This window comes from Tauraco erythrolophus, chromosome 6 (assembly GCF_009769465.1).
Source record: "Tauraco erythrolophus isolate bTauEry1 chromosome 6, bTauEry1.pri, whole genome shotgun sequence".
NCBI lineage: Eukaryota > Metazoa > Chordata > Aves > Musophagiformes > Musophagidae > Tauraco > Tauraco erythrolophus.
In genome coordinates, this window is record NC_141470.1 from 34,108,951 (window position 1) to 34,135,279 (window position 26,329).

A 26,329-nucleotide genomic window follows, 5' to 3' on the forward strand; every position below is an offset into this window, starting at 1 on the left:
AGCTGAGCCGTGCTTTAAATCATCTGTGACAGCAAGGTGGGAGACACGACGGGAGCCTGTCAGACTTGGCTCGGCAGGAGTCAAGCTTTCGGGGAGAGGAGCGATCCTACCTGAGCAGGTACCACTGCATGCAGCATTGCCCTTCACTTCTCTGTCTTTCTGCTCACTCTTTACTCACATAATTTTCTCCTAAGTATACTCAGGGAAAGGATAGAGAAAGGCCTCTCTGGAATTTGCGGTAAAACATCCCGTGTTGTTTTACCTGCTATCCCTGTCCCACCCACACAGCTGCCAGGAGAAGGACATGCGGTGCTTGGGAGAACCTGCCAGTCTGAGCCGCCTCTTCCTTCTCCTCTTCCACGCACTGAACAGACAATGTGAGGAGAAAGGAAGCTTGTAAATCACTGGGTGACCAGAAGCACACCCTCTTCTGTTTTTCTTCCTACAACAAGGATTCCTCAAGTCTGCAAGAGACAAATATGCAAAGCGTGGAGTTAAGGTGGTGAGTACAGGAACGAAGGAAACTGTTGAGCTGCAGGGGAACTGGCCTAACAGAACAGGAAACCACCCATAGGAAACTACCCAGACAGTGAGGTGTCTCGTTAAGACTGGCAGTAGAAAAGTGCAATCTACCAGAGACAGCGATGACTAGGTAAGACGTGGCAAGAGGACTAAGGAAGCAGGACGACCCAGGTGATGCCCAGATGAGACGTCACCCATATAAGCACAAGTCATGGCAGACTGGCTTTGGGTAAACTCTTTTGGAAACCCATTGGTGAACCCAGTTGCTACTCAGAGAGAAGACGAGGACCCTCTGCACTTGCAGCCCAGTGTGGACAGATGAAAGACCCCCAGGGCAGCGCCAGTTCCCCACTGTAATCAGCACAGTTACCCTGCCCCAGTCACCAGTCAGGTGGTCTGTGAGGGCAGGACTCACCTGGTGTGGCCATGCTGTGTTGAGAGGTGGTGGTCCTGCTCCAGCAGGTCAATTAGCATGTGAATGAGCTCGTGTAAGTTGTGTTTGTACCGCTGTCACTGTAATGCTTAGGTTAGATGCCATTCGTGTACAATTGAAGCATTAGTAGTAAAACACCTAATAGCAGTTGGAATATGGGTATCCTAGTAAAGAATGAGATCACATCATTCAGTATTCCCTCTGCTGGTCATCATCCGATTCAGCCAGTGGTCTCTGTGCAAATCGATCTTGAAGTTCCCAGCTCCAGTTGCTGTGTGACACCACACGGCCTCCCCTCCATCCCCAGCCCCCACATCATTAAAAATAATTAAATTCTTGTCCCATGGTGCCCAGGTGTCACAAGACACCTGGTAAGTCTCACCTCTAACTACCCGCTCGGCTGTGCTGGAGTAGTAGCGCTGCAGATGCTGCCCGTGGGGCTCAGCCCACTCCCACCAAAGCGTGGGATGAGCTGCTGGTGGGGTACCCCCAGATCTGCTCGGCTTCCCAGGGCACAGTAGGGAGCCGCAAGTTAATCAGCAGTGCCTCGCCGCAGGTCAACACACCCAGCTATCTGTATTTTCCCTTGTTTGTCGTTTTCCATCAGCCTCCATTTTCCTCCAGATCTCTTTGGTGTACCAATTAATCCAGAGGGTTTTCATTTACTCAGGCCATCCAAAGAGGCAGTAGATGAATACCCCCCACAATCACTGCCAACAGCTCGTAATACATTTTAACTGCTCCTTGGCCTTTGATGTGTTGGCCTTCTGGGCAACATTATCATTACCCTTTATATACCTCCGTGGGTGAATGCGGTGCTGCACAGTGGCTCGCACATGCGAAGTGCAAGCTAGGGTTTGCTTATGTCTGAAATAAAGTGCCTTATCCTAAGAACCATGCAAGAATCGTGCCCTCTTTGCTAGTAAAACCCTGAACAAGCCCCACATAAACACCAATAATATCCTGGGCTCTGGAGAGCTTATTTTCAAAGTGGATGAGCAAATATAGAAAGGAACAGGACAAACCAAAAGAGGCACTTACCAAAGGAGAAGCCTTAGTGGGAGGAAGGAGTCCTGGTAGAGTCTGGAAGTGTGGGCACCACATCCGGGTAAGCAGATAGCGTGCCTTGCACACGTGCACGTGCTGGAAGTAAAAATACTATTCTAGCTGAAGCATTGGCTACAACCAAATTCAGGAAAATATAATGGGCAATTTTTAGGGAGCCAGAGGCATTGCAGTTTCAGACTGGGGCATTCTTCACAACTTTGGAGCCATTTACGGTTTTGAGGGCTCTGTTAATGGGAATAGTTACAATTGCATTTCTCAGAGAACATAAATCAGCATGGGTGGCGTCAGGCTGACGGTTTGGAAGGGCTCTCAGCCCAGCTAGGGAAATGTGAAAACATTCAAAGCCCTGAAGGCTTAGTTGGAGATGGTACAGGTTAGCCAAGGGTGTTCCATGGTGGCCACATGACTCACAGGTGCTTACAATAAGGGTGAAGAAACAAGTTCCCTGTAATAAACTGTTTTTGTGGGAAATGATGGGTACACGATGTTAATATAGGTGCGCGCAGTGGGGCCCATGGGAGGTGGAGCAAAGCCATTTCTAAGGAGAGTTGTCAGAGTCCCCAAGTCCAGCCAGCGAGGGAGGAGATCCTGGCTTTGCCCAGCCAGGCTGTAGCCTTTGAACTTTTCTACTGCTCTTGCCATCTTCTCTGACAAAAGGTACTAAATGGTTCCTCCAGTCATCCTATGGCTACAGAACAAAGCCCTGCTCATCGTTGCCCTCCTCTATCCAGATGGCTGATATTTTATTTTTTATAATTCAAAACTATCTTTGATTGAGCAGGCTAAAGCATAACTTCCCTATTGCAGGCGTCATTCTGCAAAGGATGTGTCTGCGCAACAAAGAGCTTGGTGTAGTGAGCATGGCCAGCCCCCAAACCCTCCAGTTCTGCAAGGAACTCGCGCTGGATTAAACTAGGACTACTCCGAAAAGCTGTGAGAGAGGCAGAGAAAGGGGCTGCTTGCAGCATGTTGCCGCATCGGTCCCTAAAATAGGAAATTTTTCAATCCCTTTCCCAATCCCCCTGAAAGCACTGGGGGATAAACAGATCACAGAGAGGAGCTATTAAAATGGGTCTGGGGGGACCTGGCTTCAAGCAGGGCTTGGGACACCAAACAATAGGCTGCCATTTTGAAGCAGCGAGAGCAAAGGGTGCTCTTGACGACATGGCAGAAAACACTGTCACAGGGTACGACCCTTGCTTGGAAAATAAACGGGCCCCTGAGAGTTCATTGTGCAGCGTCTGCTGACATGCAAAGCTAGCGCTGAAAAACATAAACTGTGCCTTCTAAAAATATAAACCAGCAGCGCCTGAGGGAGGATGGCTCGGGATGGGAGAAGCAGAGGGAAGAGATCGGCGTTGTCGCCGCATCCCCGTGGGATTTTTGGGAAGGCGCCGTGCCTTTCTGTGCCCTGCTGAGAGCAGGGTCACGCTGGGGGTCCCCCGCTCACAGGAGCCACCCTGCCATGCAAACAAGCCCCCGAAGGAAAGAGCTCCTTCCCATCATGAGCCCTTGGGGGAGATCACATCCCTCCAGCAAGTTTTGCAGGCTGGAGATAATCCACCCCTGGCAACCCTTCCCAGGCCCCCAGAGATGGAGAGGGTTCCCCAGTTGCAGGAAAGGCCAGCCAAGGAAGAGGTGCAGAAACAGTTAAAGTAGCTGGTAAATAAAATTGTAGGTAGAAAGAACATGATCTGGGCAGAGAAAAGCATCCTTTCCAGCACTGCCAACCCCACATACTCAAAAATTATGTGTCAGGCTCCAGAGAATCATGGCTTAAAAAAAAAAAATCACAAGGGATTTTGCTCTGGTTTTTAAAGAAAATTATAAATGTTGAGCTTCTCCTAATTGCACTCTGGTTTATTGAACTTTATGATCACATTTTCAAACTTTTCTCCAAATCCCTGAGGGCTACAAACTTCTACAATTTTTATTATAAAATAAAGTTGAGAAGCTCACCTAATGCCCACAGCTTTGGGGCAAACAGCAAAGATCAAAAGAATTACGGTAAAATGAAGAGAATAGGAAATACTGGAGGTCTCAAGAATGAGCACCCTGCAGTATACGCGTCTCCTACCATTTTTCTCCAGTGATGTGCAAAAATACTTTTAGAAGATATTCTCCTGTTTTAAACAAACATCACATTGTTTAAGTACTTTATTTGCCAGCATGAAGAGCAGGTCTTCAGGGACATTTTGCCTCCGAGAACAATGTTGCTTGCAGCCAAGGGCTGCAGAAAAGTTAAAACTGAGGCTGCTGTCCCAGGCTAAGTGGACCAGAGGAGCACATAGTGTCCAAAAGCATGTTGTACACTGGGTTGCTGCTGTTCGCAGAGCAGGGAAGGTTGGGAAACATTATCCAAGGTCAAACCTAGACCTGACCTTCCATCTTTAGCCTGATCCTTACAGAAACTTACTACCTAAAAGGGGTAGATGGGGACTGTCCAACTGTCTTCATCTCTGAAGGTGCTGAAAGAATTGCCATATGTCTTCACAGGGATACCTGTGTTAAGGCGAAGATCAACTGTGATAAATGTATCAGCCTGTAAAGAGCTTAGCGGTCCTCCAAGATTAAAGGCTGATCTGAGTACGGACTCACTATCTCTGTACCAGATCCTGCCTCTTGAAAGGATCTGTCTTGTAACAGCCTGATTATCGATTGCTGCCTGTAAAAGAACGTGACACTCTTTTGCATTGATCCTGTCAGCTTTATTTACCTTAACACTTGCTGAAACATTCTCTTGTAGAGATAATGGCTTCCTTTGGTTGCCATCAGAATGAACCTGTGGGCATAAGGAGCTGCAAAAGGTGAAGGCTGATGGTGAAGGGCACAAATAAGCAAAGTTTTTTCAATACTCCTCTTGAGCTTTTCATGGCCCATCTGCACCATTCAGAAAAGCCAATGGCTCAGATTCAGGAGCTTTCCCTACTGTTTTCCCCACACAAGAGACGGTGACAAGGCAAGCTGCAAGTCCTGGACCAACCTCCACCATCCACTCAATGGCTTTCTTGGTCCTGAGCCTCATGAACGGGTGTCGTGTGGCTGCTGCAGCCATTTCTGCCTCTCAGGGAGCTCTTTGCTGCTAAGCAAGCTAACATGTCCTCTTCTCGAAGCTCCTAACACACCTGTGGGGGAGAGGGAAATCTGATCTTCTACCACGCACAGTCTATAGCTTTCCTGCAAAGTCCGTGAGTAACCACAAGAGGGAGAGAGGAGAAGGACAAGGTCATTTCCAGACACCACAGTCAGTGATGCAAGGATGCTGAAGGAGCAGACAAGAACCAGGCAAAGCTGTGGACTCCACAGTGGCAGCAGTTTTCCTCCTCATTAGCCCTGTAACTCCGAAGTGTCAGCTTGGTCCCGCAAAGTCAGGTGTGCACTTAAACACAGCTCTGTTTTGGGCTGCATTACTTAAATTATGTTTTGTTTTGTTTTCCAGAAGAGAGATTTTTCCTCCTCATGCTGGGAAGGAGGGTGGCTGAGGGCATCACAACAGAGTTGAAGGACAAGGGGATATGGAGGTCAGCATGTTGACAGATAATTTACCCAAATTAATTTGCAAGTGAGGATTAATTGACTAATTAATCATAGAAGGCCACCAAATTGACTAATTTGGTGGCCTTCTATGATGAGGTTACAGCATTGATGAATAGGGGAGGAGCAACTGACATCGTCTACCTGGACTTACCCAAAGCATTTGATACTGTCCCACACAACTTTATCTCTAAACTGGACAGCCATGGTTTTGATGGATGGACCACTTGGTGGATAAGGAATTGGCTGGATGGTCACACTCAAAGAGTTGTGGTCAACAGTTCAATGTCCAAGTGGAGGCCAGTGACAAGTGGTGTTCCTCTACTCAGCTCTCGTGAGACCCCATCTGGAATACTGCGTTCAGCTCTGGAGTCCCCAGCACAAGAAGGATGTGGAGCTGCTGGAGCAGGTCCAGAGGAGGGCCACGAGGATGATCAGAGGGCTGGAACATCTATGCTATGAAGACAGGGTGAGAGAGTTGGGGCTGTTCAGCCTAGAGAAGAGAAGGCTCCGGGGTGATCTTATTGCAGCTTTCCAGTACTTAAAAGGGGCCTACAGGAAAGCTGGGGAGGGACTTTTTACAAGGGCGTGTAGTGATAGGACAAGGGGAAATGGCTTTAAATTGAAAGAGGGCAGATTTAGCTTAGATATAAGGAAGAAATTTTTCACTCAGAGGGTGGTGAGGCAGTGGAACAGGTTGCCCAGAGAAGTTGTAGATGCCCCATCGCTGGAAGTGTTCAATGCCTGGTTGGATGAGGCTTTGGGCAACCTGGTGTAGTGGAGGGTTTCCCTGCCCATGGCAGGGGGGTTGGAACTAGATCTTTGAGGTCCCTTCCAACCCTAACCATTCTATGATTCTAAAGTTTCCAGGAGGCTAAAGCTGCTTGGTTGCTGGCTGGAGCGTTGTCTCAGCAGCTCAAGGATAGTCACCAGAGCCATGTCAGGACCTAGGCTTTGCTGGAATCCCACTGACATCTGCAAAGGCACCAAGGAGCATGGGATGCTCTCCTCCAAGGGAACCCCCAGCTCTGCCCCTGAGCCCTTGTGTGCAGGCACCGAGTCGACCAGCTCTGTGGCACTGCTACTCTGTGCCCACTGCAGAAGCCTCCCACAGCCACCGAGGGGCTTATTTCTACAGTTAAACCCTGGTAATAGTTTCCAGGCCGTCTCCTTGACATGGAAATTTCTCTCTCTTATCAAGACAATTTGGCTGACCTTCACATGGGAGCTTGGGGAGCAACACAATGGGAAAGGCTGGGTGATGAGCCTGCCTTTTCATAGACCTCCTAGTTCTCCCTTGGGGTTTCTCCTAGCTCTCCCTGGGGGTTTGCATAAGGGTCTTGGACTTTTTCAGTAATCCTTGGCTATTCCTGATCACCTTATTTCTTTCTTCCCACTTTCCTAGTCATCTCCTTTATTAAATCTTGATATTTATCATGTAGGAAGAAGAGCCACTTCATGTCACTGATGGAACAGTTTAAAGCTATGGAGGTAGAACTCAAGCACAATCTACCCAATGAAGTTATTTAAAATATAACCTTTGATGCAAACGAAGTACGCTCACCTCAACTCAAGGTGCAATTGCACTTCACAGCTGTGTGGCATCCACAGCTGGAAGATAAGCAAGGGACTAAGGAACCTTCTGCTGCACAGATCAGATCTCCCAAGCTTGTGCCAAAGAGGCTTCTTAACTGACCTAGAGAAAACATGTCATTTTCTGCATAGTTACCACCCTGGCAGACCAGAAAAAGAAGAGAAAAGGCTTGTTTTTCCCGTAAAGCTAAGAGCAATAGTTAAGGCTATATGAATCACATGCAGGCTTAAGGAAGGTCCTGCTGGCCTGCTGACAGCATTTTACCAAAGTTTCAAGGAAACTTAAGCTGTCAAATTTTTATGAAGCTGTCTTTGACATATGGTCCCTAAGGAAATGAAACAGTCAAGATTAACTAGATCCATTAATTATGTAGTTAACAAGTGACTACAATAGACAATAAACAACATCTCTTTTCCCATGGAGAAAAATAAGCATCAGACATGAACACAGTTCCTTCAGTGGAGTTCCCCTCAAAAACATCCACCCTCAAGGTGAACCTGCTCCAGCACCACGCTGACACCCTTCCTGTAGGCATGGTGGCAAAGCCAGAACCACCGTCTGTATCTGGGAACATGGGGTGTCCCTACTGCTCTCCTCAACCCATGCAAGCATCCCTCTCCCATCAGCAGGGAGGTTTCTGCCCCAGACCTGCAGACTGCTCCCCATCAAGGGAAAACAGAACCTCTCCCACATATCACCATGTTGCACTGGCTGCTATGGGCTCCTTAGAAAAAAACCAAGCAGCTGTCACTGTAATCAGAAATCCACAGCAACCTATGCTTGCTAACGGTAAAAATCACCCTTCTCCAGAAGTGCAGCTCTCTGTCTGGAGTTACTGAAAACCCCATAGGGCAGTAACACCACTGAAAGGACAGGGCAGGACCCTCCCCTGCTGCCAAGGCACTTTGGCACTTCACGGTGCTCATGGAAAGCCTTGCTCTAGAAGTTAGGAGGAACAGGCTACCTACTGAAATTTCGGTCTCAATGGCTGAAGTGCCTCACTCGTACTCTTGGGAGCACCTTTCTTTCCTCTGGAGCTCCCCACACCGCTCGAGGCATAAACGATGCCCACTTGGCCAGCAAGGTCAAATTTAAAACAACATCCCCAAAGTGGAGAAGAGGCATCAGAGTAAGGTCGTTTTTCACTGCTGACCAACAGGAGCGCGGTCCAGCTGGCACTACCGAGTCCTCTCCAGGTTTGGAACTAGATGATCTTTGAGGTCCCTTCCAACCCTAACCATTCTATGATTCTGGCTGAGACAAAGCTGTCAGTGGAATCACAGGAGGGTACACCATCCCCTCCTCTGGCTGTTTAAAATAAGTGTTGCTAAACCAGACAGATGCTGGCGCTGTGTCTCAGCAGGCACTAATTTAGCCCATACGGAGCTCTCTTACATCATTTGTTCTGGGCACAGCTTAATTGCAAAATTAATTATTTTCCTATCAAAGAAAATTGTATAACAGCGTAGTCATGGGATTTTTAAGCCTGATGGATGCTAAATGGGATTTCAATAAATATAAACAACTTCGGCTCCTGTCCGCACTCTGGACCGCTAAGAGAGCAGTGCTGCCGGGGCAGGGAGCCAGCGAATGCCTGGCAGTGGCGGACAGGGTATGGCTGCCACCGGGAAGACAGGGGTGCACGGTCCCAGCTGCCCTGCTGTGGGGTGCTGGGATGGGGCCCCCATCCATGCTGGGATGCTACAGCAGGCACAGGTGGGCAGTGAACCACAGATTGCACCACTACCCACCTCCGACACATCCCAGCAGCGACTGTGAGAGGCCTCCAGAGCATGCTGCTGGTATTATGGTGGGTGGGGCTTCCAGCCCCGCTGCAGGAAGCCAGCAGGATCATGCAGAGCTGGGGTAACCTCTCCATCCCCCCTCGACCCGTCTTGCTCCATATGTGTCTCTCGTCCATGACATGCCAGGTATCAATCCCCAACATGGATGGCACCTGGCATGGGAGCAAGGAGACAGGAGTGTGGCCATCACCGTGGCATCAGGCTGCAGCTACTGTGGCCAATGCTACATGGCAGCTCATGCCCATACTGCTCCATGTCAGGTGGTGAGTGGTTTGCCTCTCAAGACAAGCCCGTTCAATTGGTCCTCGTTTTCGACCCTGGCGCAGCAGGCTCAGACACAAGCAGAACTAACCACCACCCCAGACACACAACTTTTCCCATGACAGGGCAGACCAGACCTATATTTTAATTGGAGGGGCATCCCATTGAAGGGGGCTACATCCTCAAGTGATGACAGAAGTGAAAAAAACATCGATAGGACCAAAACTGTGGCATGAGGGAGCCACAGCTGGAACAAGTCATGACAAGTCATTATCGTCCCCGCAGAAGCCCTCCCTCTTCAACCTCCCCTGACAGCTACTCCAGCACAGTGCTCGTCATGTAGGCAGGGCTGTGGTAGGCGAGTTGCCTCAAAAGCATACAGGAATGAGCAAATTGATTAGACAAGCACATAATCGTACAGTGAGAAAACCTTACCTGAGCAAAACATGGGCGCCAGATGCCAAGGTCATGTCTCGGATTGTGGGCCAACATAGTGTGAAAGCTGGCACAAATCAAGTCACCGCTGCTCTTATTGGGCACGTCTGCTGAAGTATGGCCTTTGGGTAACAACTGGGCTGAGCTCAAGTTAAATTCTTGTTAAATTCTTCAAAAACACAGAAGAAATTACAATCCCAGCTGCAAACTGAAGAACTGGACCTCAGCACCCCACCAGTGAAAAGGCCATGTGAGCCATTCCAGATTTATCCAGTGAATTGATGAAGCTGCATCATGAAAGCATGAAGCACTGACTCCTTGATGTCTTTAAAAATAATTAAAAAAAAAACCCTCCACACCACAGCTCATTTCGAGCTCCATCAGGAAGTCTGCAAACTTGTATGGTTTTTTTTTTAAATCTCCTTTAATGCCTCACATTTGTTAAGCATCCTGTGATGTCTTTTCTATTAGACCATATCTCTGAATTTGAGAGTATCTGACAATAAAAACGATGTAAGTGATGGCACCTACAGTGAGACACTTGTTTTATGAGGTCTTTTCTCTTCTGAGAGCAACGAGGCTCTGGGCATGCAAGCACTGCCCTCAAGTGGCATGAGCTATGCAGGACTTTCCACCGAGCTCCTCAGCCTTACACAGGGCAAGGGCACAGGCAAAGAGATCTTTGCACTCGGGGAAAGCTGAGCATATTTGGGCCGTGAGGAGGAAGAAAGACCATTTAAAGAACATCTAGACATCGAAATTTTAAGAACTGAGCCCAGAAAGCAGCCAAAGGGAGGAAAAGGTATGCTATGCCTAGGGATAGAACTAGAGGATTGCTTGCCAAGCAGGCGGCTCCTCTGAGGCAAAAGCCTCCTTTGAACCCAGGTAGATGACGTGGTCATCAGGCCAGCAGCAGCCATGGCAGGCGACCAGCAGAATACCCATGCACCACTCAGTCGGCACTGCCTCCCAGCACGGGAACCAGCTCCTTCCTCCATCCACGCCCAAGTCCCACTGCAGTGAGCAGTGGCTTTAGAGCTGAGATGCAGCTCTTTGGCCACGTCTGAACACAACCTCCAGCTCCATTGCCTGTGTAAAAGCAACTGTACGTCCCCAGCTTGAATCAGGGTGAAACAATGATCCTAATTTATTCTGCTCCTCTCGACCAGTCTCTCCCTTGATTCCTGCGACGTTTCCTGTGTTAACTACTGGCAACTACCAGGAACATTCAAAGAGCAAACAACTAGCAGGCATTTTTTAATTATTGGGGTAGTTGAACATTCTTCTACAGCCCTGCAAAGACAAAGGGTGAGAGTGTTACGGTATTGTTGTTTTAAAACCCCAAGCTCCACTGAGCTTGCCAGGGCGGTCTGAGCGCTGCTGGGGCAGTGACGCTTTATAACCACTTAATTGTTTGACTTGACCTTTCTCACATCTGCTGACAAAATTGAGAGCACAGCTAAATGACTAACACAGAGAAAACAAGCATTTCCTTAGGATGTCTGGGGATGTATGGGAAAAGAACCTGAAGGGCAAGAAAGAGAGAAGGAATTGCTGTGGGCTTCACTCCTACTTTTTCTCCTAATTCCTATGGGCCTTGGCCATGTGCTACTTGGGCAGCCCTTACTTGTCCCTGGAAATCTTGCAGACGCCCAAGGAAAAATGAATCGTGGGCAGTACTGCAGCTGTCTCCTCCTGCTTGCTTAGCCAGGGCCCAAGCAATGAGGCTGGGCACTACTCTTTGCCACCACAGTGACAGAGAGATTTCAAAGCACCAACTGTGATTTATGGGAAGGGCCCTTGTTCCCAAGCATGGCAGCGTGGTGCTCACAAGGGCGTAGGAGAAGCTGTGGGCATGGACGCGCAGAGCCACCAGAAGCTGCCAGCGCTGCTCCGTCCCACCCGACGGAGGATGTTCGTGCTGGGCTTCAGAGCTGTTGTCAGTGCCTTTCCGTCCTGGCTGCCAGCCTGGAAAACAAAGTTCCAAATCAAAGTGAGAGCAAGTGGAGAAGAACAGCTCTGACATTCCTGCCTGCTGCCAGCGGCGTTTCCAGAGCAATGAGGCTGGAGAGGTTGAGCCTGCGGAGCTCCCAGACGAATAGGAGCGATGGACATGTTACTACAGTATTATAATACCCTTCAGCAAAGGGTTTAGAGTTCAGCCATACTGCAGCAGACCTCCCTGGTTAAAATCCTTCCCTAGTCCTGCAGCAGAGAGAAGTCGACTGCGGTCCTATAACACAGCTATCAATTAACTTCCCTGTCCAGAAGGCTCTTTTAGACCCAGGCTTTACGTTCTGCAAGCAGAGGACAAGATTTTGCCAAGGGGGAAAGATTTTCTTGAAGCAGAAGAACTGAAGAGTGCTATCACTCACTGAGCTTAGCCAGGAAGGGATGGAGCAGCAGGTAATCTCACCGAAGCCTCCCACAGCTGCGTCTGCAGACATGTAAGGTAACAACATTCACTTTGCTCTGGTTTAGCATGCTCAGCTCTGTATGTTTCTAGAAGTCCCACATTGGAACTAGGGGTGTCTCAGGGTCGATTTGAAGGTAATAAATGCCTTAAATGAAGGCAAAACCTGCAGAGGGGTCAGGGAACATGGCACCTGGGGACGAGGCAGGCAACGTGCCATTCCCAGCGTGGCAGATGCAGGGAAGCACGTCCCCTGTACAGCCAAGGGATAGGGAGCAGCAGGGGGACGAGCAGAGGTCACCTCTGCAGCAGCTGGAGGAACAATCTTCATCAGCCATCTCTGTGGTCTCCCCTCCTGCCCAAGCATCAGCCGCCCAGCTTCTGTTTCCCTGCTTGCTAGAGCTCCATGTGCAGGTCATGCTGGGCAGCCTGGTGCTGAAAGCACAAGGCAGGTTGCAGTCCAGGGTGAGTAAAAGCTGCCTGTTTGGCTTTGCTTGGAGAGCTTGGGTGATGCCTGCACTGATCATGACGCGGAGCACCTCAGGTCCTGAAAGGAACACTGCTGTGCTGCAGTGAGCACCACCTCCACACCACACCACACTGAACTTCTCCCTCAGTGCTATGAAGGGAATAGTATCTTGTATGCTGATGAGGCTTGGAGAATTCATGCTTTTATGCAATGAATAAATTTCTAGACAGTGTCAGACATTGCATCAGGAAGAGAGACATGAAGGCCATAAGAGTTTGCTAGAGAAACTGCTTGTCTATGGAGGAAGCTTTTCCTAGTCCTCCTATTGATGGATTGATTTATGGCCAGAAACATAAGCATTCTATAACTCTCATTAAAAATAAAATACCCTGTATGCATCATATTTTCAAACGTTGGCCTCAGCAGTAACTTGCAGATGAGAGTTCTTCTGGTTCATTTTCGTTTGTATGAAGTGCCCGTCTTTACCAGTTTTGAACCAGTCTGCCTCTCGCTCTCACTGGCTATGTCCTCATTCGCATGGTGAGAGTGGACACTGGAAAGGTGGGGGACCAGAGCAGAAGCTACACAAACTGCACAATTTACTACTGAAGTGAATGGGGCTCACAACTGATTGCTCAAAGATGAATTTCTGTTTCAACAGCTGATGAACGAGTGGTGGCCTGAAGGAGAGCTGATGTTTTGCTTGCATTAATTGGATGTTATTTGGACTTCTGAATCAATCGCTTCCTCACCTTCCCAGCCACTTACAGAAGAAAGGAACTCTAAACGCTTCAGCAGGATGAACAAGACCAAGGGAGCTTTTGAGAGCCCAGAGCTTTGGAGTCCAGGTGGCACACAGAGAACCCCCCTGACCAGTGCAGCACCACCATTTGCATTTGGCCAGCAGGCCACAGACAAGGCCCTAAATGTGATCCTTATTGTGGTCCTCTTTGTCATCATGGTATCTCTGGGGTGTACGATGGAGATAGCCAAGATCACAACTCACCTCAGGAAACCCAAAGGCGTGGCAATTGCTGTAATGGCTCAGTATGGTGTCATGCCCTTGACAGCATTTGTACTGGGCAAGCTCTTCCAGCTGAGTGCTACAGAATCCCTGGCCATCCTCATCTGCGGCTGCTGCCCAGGCGGGAACTTCTCCAACATCTTTAGTCTGGCACTGAGAGGAGACATGAACCTCAGGTAAGGAGAGCTGAGTTCATTGCCCAGGCCAACCTAGTCGCATGACTGTTCAGAAGTTAGAAAGAAACTGGACAGTGACTGAAACACTAACTCTAGAATGTTTTTAAAGCACTTATATTGCTCAATGAGCCAATTTGTTCCCATTTTACAATGAAATGGGATTTCGTACCTTTCTGTGAAGCATATGGCGTGCTGCTCTTGATAAGATGGGTGCAGGAACAGTTTTTTGCCTCCACGTAGCAGTACCTACAGCATGTATCTGCTACATCTACCCATGCAGCAGCAAACAGTTTGTAAACGGAGCACACTGTCTGAAGAGGCTGTGTCAGTGAGAAACATCGAACTAGCAGAACCCACAATCCAACAAACCTAGCGATAAAACAAGGTCCAAGGGTAAAATAACAAGCATCACTTGTGTCACTTGTGAATTTCTGAAATGTGAGCTGTATCTATAACAAGGGTCCTTTCTGAGCTGGTATAGAACTTGAGTCATCTTCCCCCACCTCTATTCATATAACATCCCTATACAACCTGATAGTGATGGGGAAACCTCACTGACGGGTTGGGAAAGAGCAAGGTAAAGTCTTATATTAAAACCGTGTGTCCAAGTTAGTAAGAAAAATGAGCGTATTCCATAAAGTGTCGTTCTTCTACTGAAGGGTCCTTTCTTCATCTCAGCATTGTTATGACTACATGCTCAACGGTCCTGGCAATTGGACTAATGCCTCTACTTCTGTATCTCTACTCAAGAGGACTATACGAGGGTGATTTGGAGGGCATGGTGCCTTACAAAGGAATAATCACCTCCCTGGTCCTCATGCTAATCCCCTGTGCCATTGGCATCATCTTGAATGAGAAGAAACCACAGTACACTGGCTTTATCATCAAGGTAAGAAGTATCCTGTGCTAGCTGCTTATCAACCAAGGGCCTCAAGGAAGTTTTAAAAAATAGAGGCACGGAAATATTAACTTATTTAAGGCATGTCACAAATCAATGAAAGGGTTGAGGACAGAACTCAAGACATCCACTTTACCACTTTACTTATTAGAACATTTGCACAAACAGAAGCCCTCCACCTTTCCAGACAAACAACCTTTTGTAGGCAACTTCCTACCTTGCTCTCCTTTGTTGGCTTCGGTTTTATCTTAATTTTTTTTAGTACAAGCAGCACTGAAGAGCCTCATAGGCATTGCCCCTGACTGCTGCTGTAACCACAGCAGACCCTCGATTTAAAAAACAAAACAAAACAAAACAAAAGCAATCAAACAAAAATCCACCCCACTCTTCTCATAGGTCTAGCACAGGGCAAAAGTCACATCACAAAGTCGCTGCTTGCATTAATGAGACATCTATCCAGCAGAAGTCACTAGATAACTAAGCGCCTGCTTATGCCTGGAATTGTCTCCCCACCTCCTTTGTACATCAGGTGTTTGAACAGCAAAGGGAAATCTGAATGTCCTAGTTTAACCCAGATGGCAACTGAATGCCAGGAAGCTGCTTGCTCACCCTCCCTATCCCAGGGGATGGGGAAGAGAATTAAAGAGGAAAGGGAAAGGACATTCATGGGTTGAGATAAGAACGAATTAATAATAATATAAAATTAAAAGTAATAGTGATAAAATACTAATAACAACATATGAAAAAATATATAAAATAATATATACAAACAAGTGATGCACAGTATAATTGCTCACCACCCGATGACCAACACCTGTCCCATCCTGGCAAATGATCCTGAAAAGATAAGTCCTGATATCGCAATCCCGGACAAGTGAGAGGCTTGAAACGACAGAGAGAGAGAACTCCAAGAGAGCCCTCAGAAGAGAATTCCCAAATTCCAGTGGAAGATGTCCCTGTCCATGCCAAGGAGGTTGGAACTAGATGATCTTTAAGGTCCCTCCCAACCCAAACCATTCTATGATTCCTGGTCAACCCTCATCTTCGTATTGGTCATGACACGGCATGATACGGAATACTCCATTGGCCAATTGGGCCCTCAATCCTAAATCTGAGTCCAAATCGTAAAGGGAGTTGTGAACCCTTTGTCCCGGCCATGCTGTTCCCTAGCCTGTTGTGCTCCTGCACAATGGGAAAACAAGGGAAGATGAAAAGTCCTTGATGTGTCAGTACCAACTCTAAACATCAGTACGTTATCAACATTCTTGTCATAACGAATCCCAGACTAAATCCAAAAGAGTTCTTCTAGCTGCTAAAAACTAACTCTGTCCCAGCTGAAACCAGAACACCAGACAACCAACTACACCATTGTCTCACTCAAGAGCTCCACTAGCAGTACCCGGAGAGCTGCTAACAACTTTGTAAACCTGTTTTTCATAGTTTCCTTCACTAAGGCTTCATCTCAGAGAAACTGGGACCAAGCACAACAAGAACCGGGTGCCAGGACTCAATAGCAGACCTGATAAAATTACATTAGGAATCACTAACCTCTAAGGAGCATGGGAACCTGGGTCAGGCTAGAGCAGACACAGGAGGACCAAAGCCCTTCAAAGGTTCCTTTACCCAGCACAGGGCAGTGATGACTGGACTATTTCAAAAGGCCTAGCATCAGAAGGTGACCTACACTGGCCCAGCTGACCCTTGGTTCATGTTCCTTTCTGTTAACACCATCTTTCCGTTTATCTTCTGTACAAAACCAGAAGGCAGTAGAGACTTGCTTTTAAAAAACACCTGTGAACTCCATCCAAATTAGACTCCAATGTAGAGAGACAGGCATAAGAGCTGTGTATTCTGCCTCTCAAAAGTCCCCAGCTCCTTCATCTGCCTAGTCACCAGACACCAATGAGATGATCTGAAAACACAGCCACCACCTTCCACCCCTGCTGTAGGCAGCTCTACCTGCGAGTAAAGTGGTTTCCTCCCCACCTGCCTTGGGTGGACTAGACCCACAAAGGGACCTGGACAGAGAGACACATAGCAATGCCTGAGAAACACGTGGCTGGTGGAGCAAGCGCCTGTCATTTTGCATGCAGACCAGAAAGGTACTTGGTGATTTAAGGTCTCTCTAATGGTAATGCCTCAGGATGGTCTCTTGTTGATCGCTTGTAACATTTACGTCCATGAAAGGCGCTTACACGCTCTTACTATATCCTTACGTATGCAATGGACAGGGAAGTGGGCACAGCTGCTTTCAACAGCTGAGGCAATTTTTTCTGGGAATTTCTCTCTTGCTCATCCCTTGACCACTTTTATTTTAGGCAGGGATGGTTGTGCTTCTACTATCATCTGCCGCAATAATCGTTCTGTCTGTGGCCAATGTGGGAAGCGGTATCACGGTTGTTTCTCACCTTCCCTTCTGGGATCTTCTGCCTTGATGCCTTTTATTGGATTCCTGTTGGGCTATGTTCTCTCTGCAGTCTTCAAGCTTAATGACCGGTATGTTCCTCTACTTCCCCCTCCCCTTAGTCTCTGTCGCCAGAAGGAACAGAGAGGTACAACAGCTCTGGTCTGTAGACTAATGGTGAAAACATGGGTTTCACCATGGATGTACTTTTGCAAAATAAACACTGATTGCGGTCTCCCAAAACAGGCCCTAGAAGCATGAGCAGACATGCTGCAAGCTGGTCCCAAGTCAATACTCCCACACCTTGAGTGGAGAGAGAAATGAGTTCAACCTCTACTTGGCTCAAAGAGCAGAGGAGTAGCTGGAGCAGATTTTTTGGCACATGTACCTGATTACCATGGAAGGGGTGAAAGGTTCACTGAAAACCGTATGGATGGTTTTGACTTAGGGTCACTAATGACCTGCTGAGCACACATTACCACCCTCTGCTCTCAGTAAGGAAGCTGGGGGAAGAAAAGAATTAATAGCACCAAACAAAACAAAACAAAACAAAAAAAGAATTCGGGAATACCAACAGAGGCCAAACCTCAAGTGACACAATTATTCCTCAGCTGGTAACTACCCCAAACCAGTCAGTGCATTCGGCTGCAGCCCCAGGAGTTCAGGATGGAAACCTCGCATATAAAACCCGCTCCTTCTCTTTCTCATCCTACCTTATCGTGGTAAGAAGCCTGCTACTCCTCACTATTTTATATTCACATTTCACCTTCACATTTTGAACTCCTCTTTGCACCTCAGAAGCAGATTCCTTCCCTGGGGGAAGCTGCAGAGCCCAGAGCGGGACACAAGGCCTCTGAACATCATCAAGCACAAAGTCCACACTGACAGCGTGATCTGTCTCTGCACATTGCAAAGGGAGCATGAGGCAAAACCTTCTTGGGGTCCCAGCATTGCTCCTGATAAAGCAGCTTTTGGCACAGGCAAATGCACGAGGCATTGCAACAGCAAGGTGGGCAGGCTTCTTTTGAAGTTGTTTAGAAGTGGATTAAATCTGTAATCTGTTCAACTTTTCCTCCTTCAGATGCAGGCGGACAGTGTGCATGGAAACTGGCTGCCAGAACATACAGCTTTGCTCGACTATCCTCAAGGTCGCCTTCGCCCCAGAAATCATCGGCCCCTTGTATTTCTTCCCACTGCTCTACTTGCTGTTCCAGCTTGGAGAGGGACTTCTACTGATCCTGGTCTTCAGGATCCATGATAGAATAAAGAAACCAAATGGCAAGTACAGCTTCGCTCCTGTATTTCTTACACTTTCCAATCCAAGCCATGTATGCTTTACATATAATTAACCAATGAATCGCTGTTTTCTAGGGGCAGAATCAGTCTGCCCCTAGACTCAGTTACCATACTCAATGCATTAAATACAAATCACAGTTAAAAATTCGTAGGTAACTTAGAAATTTGGACTTCTTTCATCAGCAGAACATTTCATATAGCTATCTGCTATCTGTATTACCAGCGCTCAGAGGTTTTCAGAGCCCTGAGCTTAAACTGCAACAGGCATCCTGGATTTGCACTGAGCACATGCAAAGAACAGTCACAGCCACCCACCCCTAAAACTACACAAGAACATTAGATGTTCTTTAATGCAACAAATTTCAGCTTCACAGTAAACTGTTAAGAGATTCACTGAAGGGTGTCACTTTTGGAGTGGGAGGAGAAGGAAAAGTACAGAACAGCCAAGTGCTGCAGCTGAAGGAAGGAATCATATAGACCTTTTGCTAGAGAATTATATAAATAGGGTCAGATGTAATTAAAATATATATAAGGTATTGGTATAGACACAAGGTAGACTCTTCTCCAACTTCAACAGGTCCATAATACCAAAGCCCACCTGAGTGTCTGCGAAGATGGCTGGAGAATGCACTGCTGAATGAGATCCTCCACGTCATTCCTCTTATGCTTTCAGACCAGGCTGCCCAGGGAGGTGGTTGAGTCCCCATCCCTGGATGTGTTTAAGAATAGGGTGGATGATCTACTTGGGGATATGGTTTAATGCGGATTAGGGATGGTTGGACTCGATGATCTCTAAGGTCTTTTCCAACCTAGAAATCTATGAATCACGAACCTATGAACCAGCTTTCTCCAGTTCCTTGGGACAGAGCAGCCGCTACAGGAGCACTTACTGTGTCATAGCTATAGCTGAAGGATGACTGTTAATGAGGGAAACAAAATCTACTCAATTTGGATCCTCAGCTGCGCCTTCAGTGCAAAGCAGTTGATACTGGAAATAGCCGTACAGATGCTTGCAAGATTACTATAAAAAGGGTGGCTTTCCAGGATCCGATTCATAAATGACTGGAAGCAAAATGGCTTAAATACTGACAGGACTTCCAAGCTCCTTCCTTTTGCTTTAAATCACCCAGCACCACCAACTGTAGCATGTCACAATCCTTCCATAACCTGGGTTCAGAACTGCCTATTCTCACTACTTTTTTTTTTTCCTTCAGAGGCAGCAAAAACAATCTGCGCAGGTGTGGACACAGTTAGTGCTCAAGAAATGAACCCAGTGTCAAGACCCTGCAGAAACAGTGGGAAACCAGGAAAACACGGATGGATTCAGCAGCAGCCACTATCAGAAGACCTCCAAGATCTACCTTCTGCATCCAGCTTACAGGTCTCCAGCAGTTCTGTGTTAAGACTTTGATCTATATGCTCATTTTATACCAGACAAAGGGATCGCCACAGAGCTATCTGCACCCTCACTGTTACTTCCTCAAGACCTTGCTCCAAACTAAGCCTGTCCATGAGGGAGACTTCCAGTGACTTCCAAGTGATCGTTGACAACCCTTCGGGACAGCTTTGAGCCACGGTCCTAAACGACTGTCCCCCGTTCTGCCCATATGAAAATCGCTGCCTGCCTTAGTTTCCTCTTTCAATTTCACTTACCTGTAACCGCCTCGCTGGCCCACGTTGGAAGCAGCTCCCAAAGGCATCGCTGAAGATTAAACGTAATTTCTCTAACAAAGGCCCAAAAATGAGGTGTGAAAGTTTCTCAGTGCAGGAGCCACAAAGACCCAGCGTGCAGCTGAGCAGCCCACGGACTGCTGGCTGCTCCTGTTTTCCCAAGCCTGAGCACTGCATGGTGTACCACTGCTCTCCACGCAGCAGAGGCCACAAAAACTGAACACGCCTGTGCAAACTGCCTTGGTGCATCAAGTCTGGGCACAGCAAGCTGGACCTCTGAAAACAGATGGGCCTGAACATGCCTTGCTTTGCAGGAGTCAGTCAACTAAATACACTGCCTGTTCAGGACACCATCTAGCTACGGCCACGCTACAGATATGAGTGCAAGAGGAGACTGGCATTAACACCTCCAATGTCCTGAGTACGCAACGTAACCTGAAGTAGTCCATCATAGCTAAGAATAAACACGATCATACTAAGTACTTACGCTTAATTAATGCGGAATTATTTCTGGCCAGAAGTCAACATAACCCTCCATAACGCAAAGCCTGGGAGCTTATTTTAAACTGCAATTTTGTCACCACAACAGCCATTTCCCCAGGTAAAACGCAGACATCTCTTCATGCTGCTCAGAAGGCAAGTGGTGTGGTTAGAAACAGAATTGAGAACATTTATAGAGTAGGTAGTACTTCATATTTAGCCTGCAGGAGGGAAATGTCTGAAATCCCACCCATTTCCAATCATCAGGTGCCGTCAGCCACCTGGGTTTCAGTTGGAGCCAAGTCCCACTGGAATACACGTGCCCATCATCATTCAAGTAAGCAGGAAGGATCAACTTGAGGTATCGCAGCCAACCTTACGCCCGGACGAGTGCCAATGCTGCCTTTACCCCGAGGTTAAAGCCCTCTTCTGCCATGCCTCTTAAATTGATCCAGCATCTGCACTACTCATCCCTGCGAATGACGCCTCTCACTCCCCAAAGCTGACTAGCAATAATCCAATTCACCACCTAACAATCTGACCACCTCTCAATGCCAGCTTTCAAGAGTGCTTGACAGGTTGACACAATGCCACCTTAACCAACAGATTCACAAGGCACAAAAAGCTCCTTCACATTAGCTTTGAACATGAGGACACTGCTACAGCAGGAAGGCAACAGGGCTTGCAGACATCAAAACCACTGACCTCCCTCCCCCAAGGCAAGATCTGTCTCTGAGCAGAACCACCACCTTGCATTTCCTAAGATCTAATCCAAAGCCCATCCTAGGCTCCAAAGACCTTTTTAAAGATTTCAGTGGATTACTGGAGTTAGCTTTGTAAAGCACTTTATAAGAAAATACAATTTAAAATTAAATTCTAAAGCTCGCTTGTAACTTGGGTGAGGGCTTGAGAAACAGGGATCGCAGCAGGTTGCTTCCCCTGTAAGGCACAAACACCAAAACGCAGAACTGCAGGGTACCACTGCTGCAGTACTCCCACCAACTTAAAAATCCCTCCTCTTCCTTCAGAATGAGGATTAATGCTTATAAAAATGCTTTATCCAACTTCAATATTCTCTCATACATGTGTGCACAAACACACTAACGAAGTACGCTGACTACATCTATCTTGAACATTCCACACTTCTTATCCGAAGTGATTAAAACCTAAATGACCTGTCCATTCCACTTTTAGCTATGAACTATGACAGCATTATTCTCCTTATTATCAAGGTTCTTATTTCAAAACATAAGGACATCTAAGGACGTAGCACGGTCTATTTCAAAGGAAGCTAATCTCACACCCAAAACATTCAGTGATCGCTTTGCTCTAGACTCACCTGGAAGAAATATTTTAATACTGTCCCATGACATGAGATGCGGTCACGAACACAAAGAACACACCAGAAGCAGAGACGTGTTTCTTTACGCTTTATTTGAGCTACTTAATTCTGAAGTATCAAGAATTAGGGTGCTTTATAGAATATTATTACCACAGGGCAGTGAAATGGGCATTTGCTTGGTGTAGTGCAAGTCATATTAAATGAAAAGCTTTTTAAGTAAAGTTTTATTACTAGTACTGACCAGCACTTCATCTGCTGACCTATAACTGAAACAATGGTTCAAAAGCACAAAAAAATACCCTCTGAAATAAAGCTTTATGTACAGCACATGTAGAGCTCTTAGATGCCTAAAGCTATTAGTTTAATTTGAGATATTAAACTAACGTTCTGAGTTGCTATTCACAGTTGAATATACTGGGAATTAAGTGTTCAGATGACTTTTTTAGAGTACAAAAAAAACTCGTCTGCTTTAGTTATAAAGAGCTCTGCCAATATACACAAACTATACACTTCAGACATTCACAAAAAATGTGAGCAAGAAAAGGGTTATCAAAAAACATTAATACAATTAGTCAATAACCCTTCCCACCATGGTCCACATCTACAAAGTTCCCCCATCCCTCCCCCCCTCCCCCATCCAAACCCTTCCCCACAGAAAGTCACATACTTACCACAAGTTTTAGCAAGTATGGTTTAAAAAACGGCCCCCAGGGCAAGTTACTTATAGTTCAGTTGCCACTGTCAACAGATCTCGACCTCGATCTAGACCTCTGCCGTCCTCAGAAGATTCGGATTTAGATCTACTGGAAGAACCACGCTTCTGGCTTTTTGCTGGCATTGGAGATCTACTAACTGATCGAGACTTGCTACGGCTCCTACTCCTTGACCTGCTGTAAGACTTGCGGCTGTGGGAGCGGGAACGGCTACGAGACCCGGATGAGCTTCTGCTACGAGACCGTGACCTGCTTCTGGACCTACTGAGGAAACAAAGAGCATCAGTGTTAGCAATGAAACGTCATGGACCACCACAATAACAAGGCAATTCACTGGTCTCCAGTTTGGTTGCCTGGTCACTGACTTCAAAGCTTTCTTATCGGCTATTTAAGCGTTACTGAACGGAACAGAAATCCATACCTGTGCCTTTTGCTGCCTTCAATTAGTTTGATTTTCCTTCCATTAATTTCTTTACCAGAAAGTTTTTCAATAGCATTCTTTAAATCACTGTAAGAGGCAAATTCAACCACCCTACAGTAAAGATAAAAAACATATATATAATATATATACACATCCAAACCAAAAAACCAAAACCACACAGCTCACTATTACAAGTTGAATTTTTGATGATAGAGCTAAACATACTCTAGGGGAAAAGAAAAAAAAAAAAAAAAAGAAAAACAATTCAAAAAAACCTCACACTGCTTAGAGCAGTCATCCCAGGCCATAACTCAAGCATGAATTGAAGAATTCCCCTCCCCAAATACCAGAGAACGCATTTTCAAAGGGTAGCTAAATTAAACCAGGAACAGCTGCTGAGCACTGAAAGCAGCCAGTTCCTTCCCCAAGTATCTACATATCATAGACAAGCATTACGCTACAGCTTTCAAAAGATGATTTTAGAGGCTCACCCTTCATTTAATGTAGGTCTGTGTGCATCTGCAAAGGTTACTTCCCCAGCTTGTCTCATGAAGTCTTTGAGATCCTACCACAAGACCAGTTATGTTATGCAAAGAAGTGATATTAATACTTATCTATACAAAAATAGTTTAGAATACTTATCTATACAAAAATAGTTTAGAAACAAATAAAATAAACTTATCACTATTGAAAGAGAATATGGTAAATAAATTACAAAAATGGCAATTGCCACACTTGTGTTCTATCAAAATTGAATTATCTATATCAGGGCACGAAATAAACGTAAAAAGCATAATGCTTTAAGCAAAATGCTAATAAAGTGTCTTAACATTAAGGAAATATTAGTCTACATATATAGATTAAATAAAAAAGGAGGGGGGGGGGAGAGAGAGATAGAGAGAGAGAGAAAAAGAAATAAAAGTACATTGGTATATATACTAGACTGAGTGAGAAATATTACCCCAATATTTTTGTACTACTTCAGTCTCCATTTACATTACAAATCTTATATGCGTACAGAATTACATTACGTAACACCAATTATTTTGTGCCCCAAATGTCATTAAAAATATAGTTTACTTTACCTTTATTAACATTTCCCTAGGCTAGCCAAGCAGCAAACTGCATTAAGCGACCGGAGATACCGTCATGATATATGCCCGACTGGCTCTTCGCCACCCACTTGACGAACACTACCCAGTCGATGGAAGCCATTAATCGCACTGCCCTCCCTATTAGGAGACTATTGACGAATCCAGACATTCTCTATGCTTGATGTTACCAAGGACCACTTTACTGCGATCAGGATTCCAACGACACCTAATTTCGTATCTTTCAACTCTTTTCGACCAGGATCTCTTTATTCGGAAGCGTTACAGGAAGAACAGCTCTCAACTTAGGAATCAGATCTCGTTAACGCTCTGGGATCGCTGCAATGTGGCACCTTAAGGAGTGCATCGATTACGTCTAGACCGGCAAACACAGATCTAGAGGTGGCCATGTGACATTGTAGGAGCTGACTGGAAAGTCAACCAGGCCCGACCAAGAGTGACCAAGACAGAACGATTAGGATAACCCACAGGCACTCCTCGTCATAAGGCCAACGACACAGATAGGCTGGCAAACAAAGGGTTTAATATGTGGTTAAAATGCATTTAAAAAACATGAAGAAAATAAATATATATCCTCAAATATATACATTTATTATTATTATAATAAATTAAAATTAACTAGTTTTCATTCTAAATATTTAAATTACGTTATTTAAAATTACATTAGTTACATAAACATTTTTAATTAATTAGATTTAATTTTAATTAATTATTTTACAAAATAATTACATTACATACCCATTAAATGAAGTCAAAATAGTTAATCGTGTTTCAACAAACCTGCCAGCTGACTCGAGAAGACAAATTTTCTACTATAAGACGGTTTTCTGTTCTTACAGGTGGGGCATTTCTGTTTGGAAATAAACAATTGAGACTTTTATTATAATTAAAATGTAACTGCATGTTAATATTAATAAAGGCTGTACTATTAACTGTTATCGGCATACCACCATTACCACTACAACTGAACTATGGAATGCCTGAGTAACCTAGGACAAGCATTAAGTATTTCAGGTGGGGAGCATAAAGACGACAAGCATATCCAAGAAGCTTTGTAATCCTCACTATTCTACTGCCATGTCAAACAATTGACTAAAAAGGTAAATATCTTTCAATATCACATTCTAGCTCAAGTTCTTGGATCAGATGAGCCCACAGCATTATTTTTTTAAACCGTGTCAGCCCAAAGCTATACATACCTCCTGTCACTACGTGGACGGCGGCTGCTAAAACGGTCAGAGTACCTCCCTCTGCCTCTACCCCTAGAGCGTGCTCTTGCATGCTCAATTGTAACCCTGGGAGGGGAAAGAAAAAGAAAAAAAAAAGGAAACCATTTTTACATTTTTCTTCTTATGCGGTTCTTCAGAATTACAGTTATTGGGAACAAAGTCACAGAATAGTTTAAGAAATACTGACAACACGATGCGCGTTAAAACTGACTCACTCATTTTAGATATCCAAGTTTACATATTCACAAAGTAAGGTACCTCACCTCTCACTGCAAAGCTCTTTTCCATCCAATTCATAGACAGCATCATCTGCATCCCTCGGATCCTCAAATTCCTGCAAAACCATCACAGTAAAAACATAAAAGTAAAAAAATTACATGTTTAAGAAATTAACAAATACTTATTTGCCACGCAGTATTCTTAGGTGAGCACGTTAATGGTATTATCCTTAAAAGTAGCTCCGTTCACATCAAACGCGCAGGAATGAAAGCGCCCACCAAGGGACCGGGCCCGCAGTGCCCTGCAGAGGGGCGGCACTCACCACGAACCCAAACCCCCTCTTCAGATCGATGTCCCGGATGCGGCCGTATCCCTTGAAGAACCTCTCCACATCCTTCTCCCTGGCGGCCGGGTTCAGCCTCCCGATGAAGACGCGGCAGCCGCTCATGGCTGTGGGCGCGGAGCTCGCTGCGGGAGACACGGCGCCCAGCCCCTCAGCGGCCGCGGCCCTGCCCGGTGACTCAGCACACGCCCGCCCCGCGCAGCCGCCCTCCCCGCCGCAGCCCACGGCACTCCCGCGGCGCGGCCCGGCCCGGCCTCGCCCCCGCTCCAGTCCAATAGGAGGGAGCCGGGGGGGGGCCCGCCTTAGCCTGGGCCAATAGGAACACGGCGTTCCGCCCGCAGCCAGGCCCACAACACGCCAGGGCACGGCGCGGCCCCGCCCCTCCGCGCCAGCGCATGCGCACCGCCCCCGCCGAGCGAGAGAAGAAAAGCAAACGCCATCGCACCGCCACAAAATGGCGGCCCGGG

The 26,329-nt window shown here is 46.5% G+C and overlaps 2 protein-coding genes and 1 long non-coding RNA gene across 3 annotated transcripts; 1 reads left to right on the forward strand and 2 right to left on the reverse strand.

Moving 5' to 3' along the window:
- Window positions 1–266: 266 nt before the first annotated feature.
- LOC147528598 (uncharacterized) lies at window positions 267–2,135 on the reverse strand. The gene is made up of 3 exons (XR_015222201.1): window positions 1,997–2,135; window positions 938–1,119; window positions 267–464 (listed from the first exon to the last, which is right to left on the reverse strand). It is a non-coding gene; the product is annotated as an uncharacterized LOC147528598 (long non-coding RNA).
- An 11,148-nt stretch (window positions 2,136–13,283) lies between these two features.
- On the forward strand, window positions 13,284–19,743 carry SLC10A1 (solute carrier family 10 member 1). The gene is given in 7 exon segments (XM_086613613.1): window positions 13,284–13,734; window positions 14,273–14,311; window positions 14,413–14,623; window positions 16,951–17,029; window positions 17,032–17,128; window positions 18,118–18,314; window positions 19,547–19,743. Coding segments are annotated over 7 exon segments (1,221 nt in total). The 5' UTR covers window positions 13,284–13,333.
- A 2,155-nt stretch (window positions 19,744–21,898) lies between these two features.
- SRSF5 (serine and arginine rich splicing factor 5) lies at window positions 21,899–26,018 on the reverse strand. Its single transcript, XM_086613048.1, is given in 8 exon segments — window positions 21,899–22,600; window positions 22,603–22,802; window positions 22,960–23,070; window positions 23,451–23,524; window positions 24,852–24,921; window positions 25,271–25,366; window positions 25,564–25,634; window positions 25,842–26,018. Coding segments are annotated over 8 exon segments (795 nt in total). The 5' UTR covers window positions 25,968–26,018; the 3' UTR covers window positions 21,899–22,553.
- Window positions 26,019–26,329: the final 311 nt, after the last annotated feature.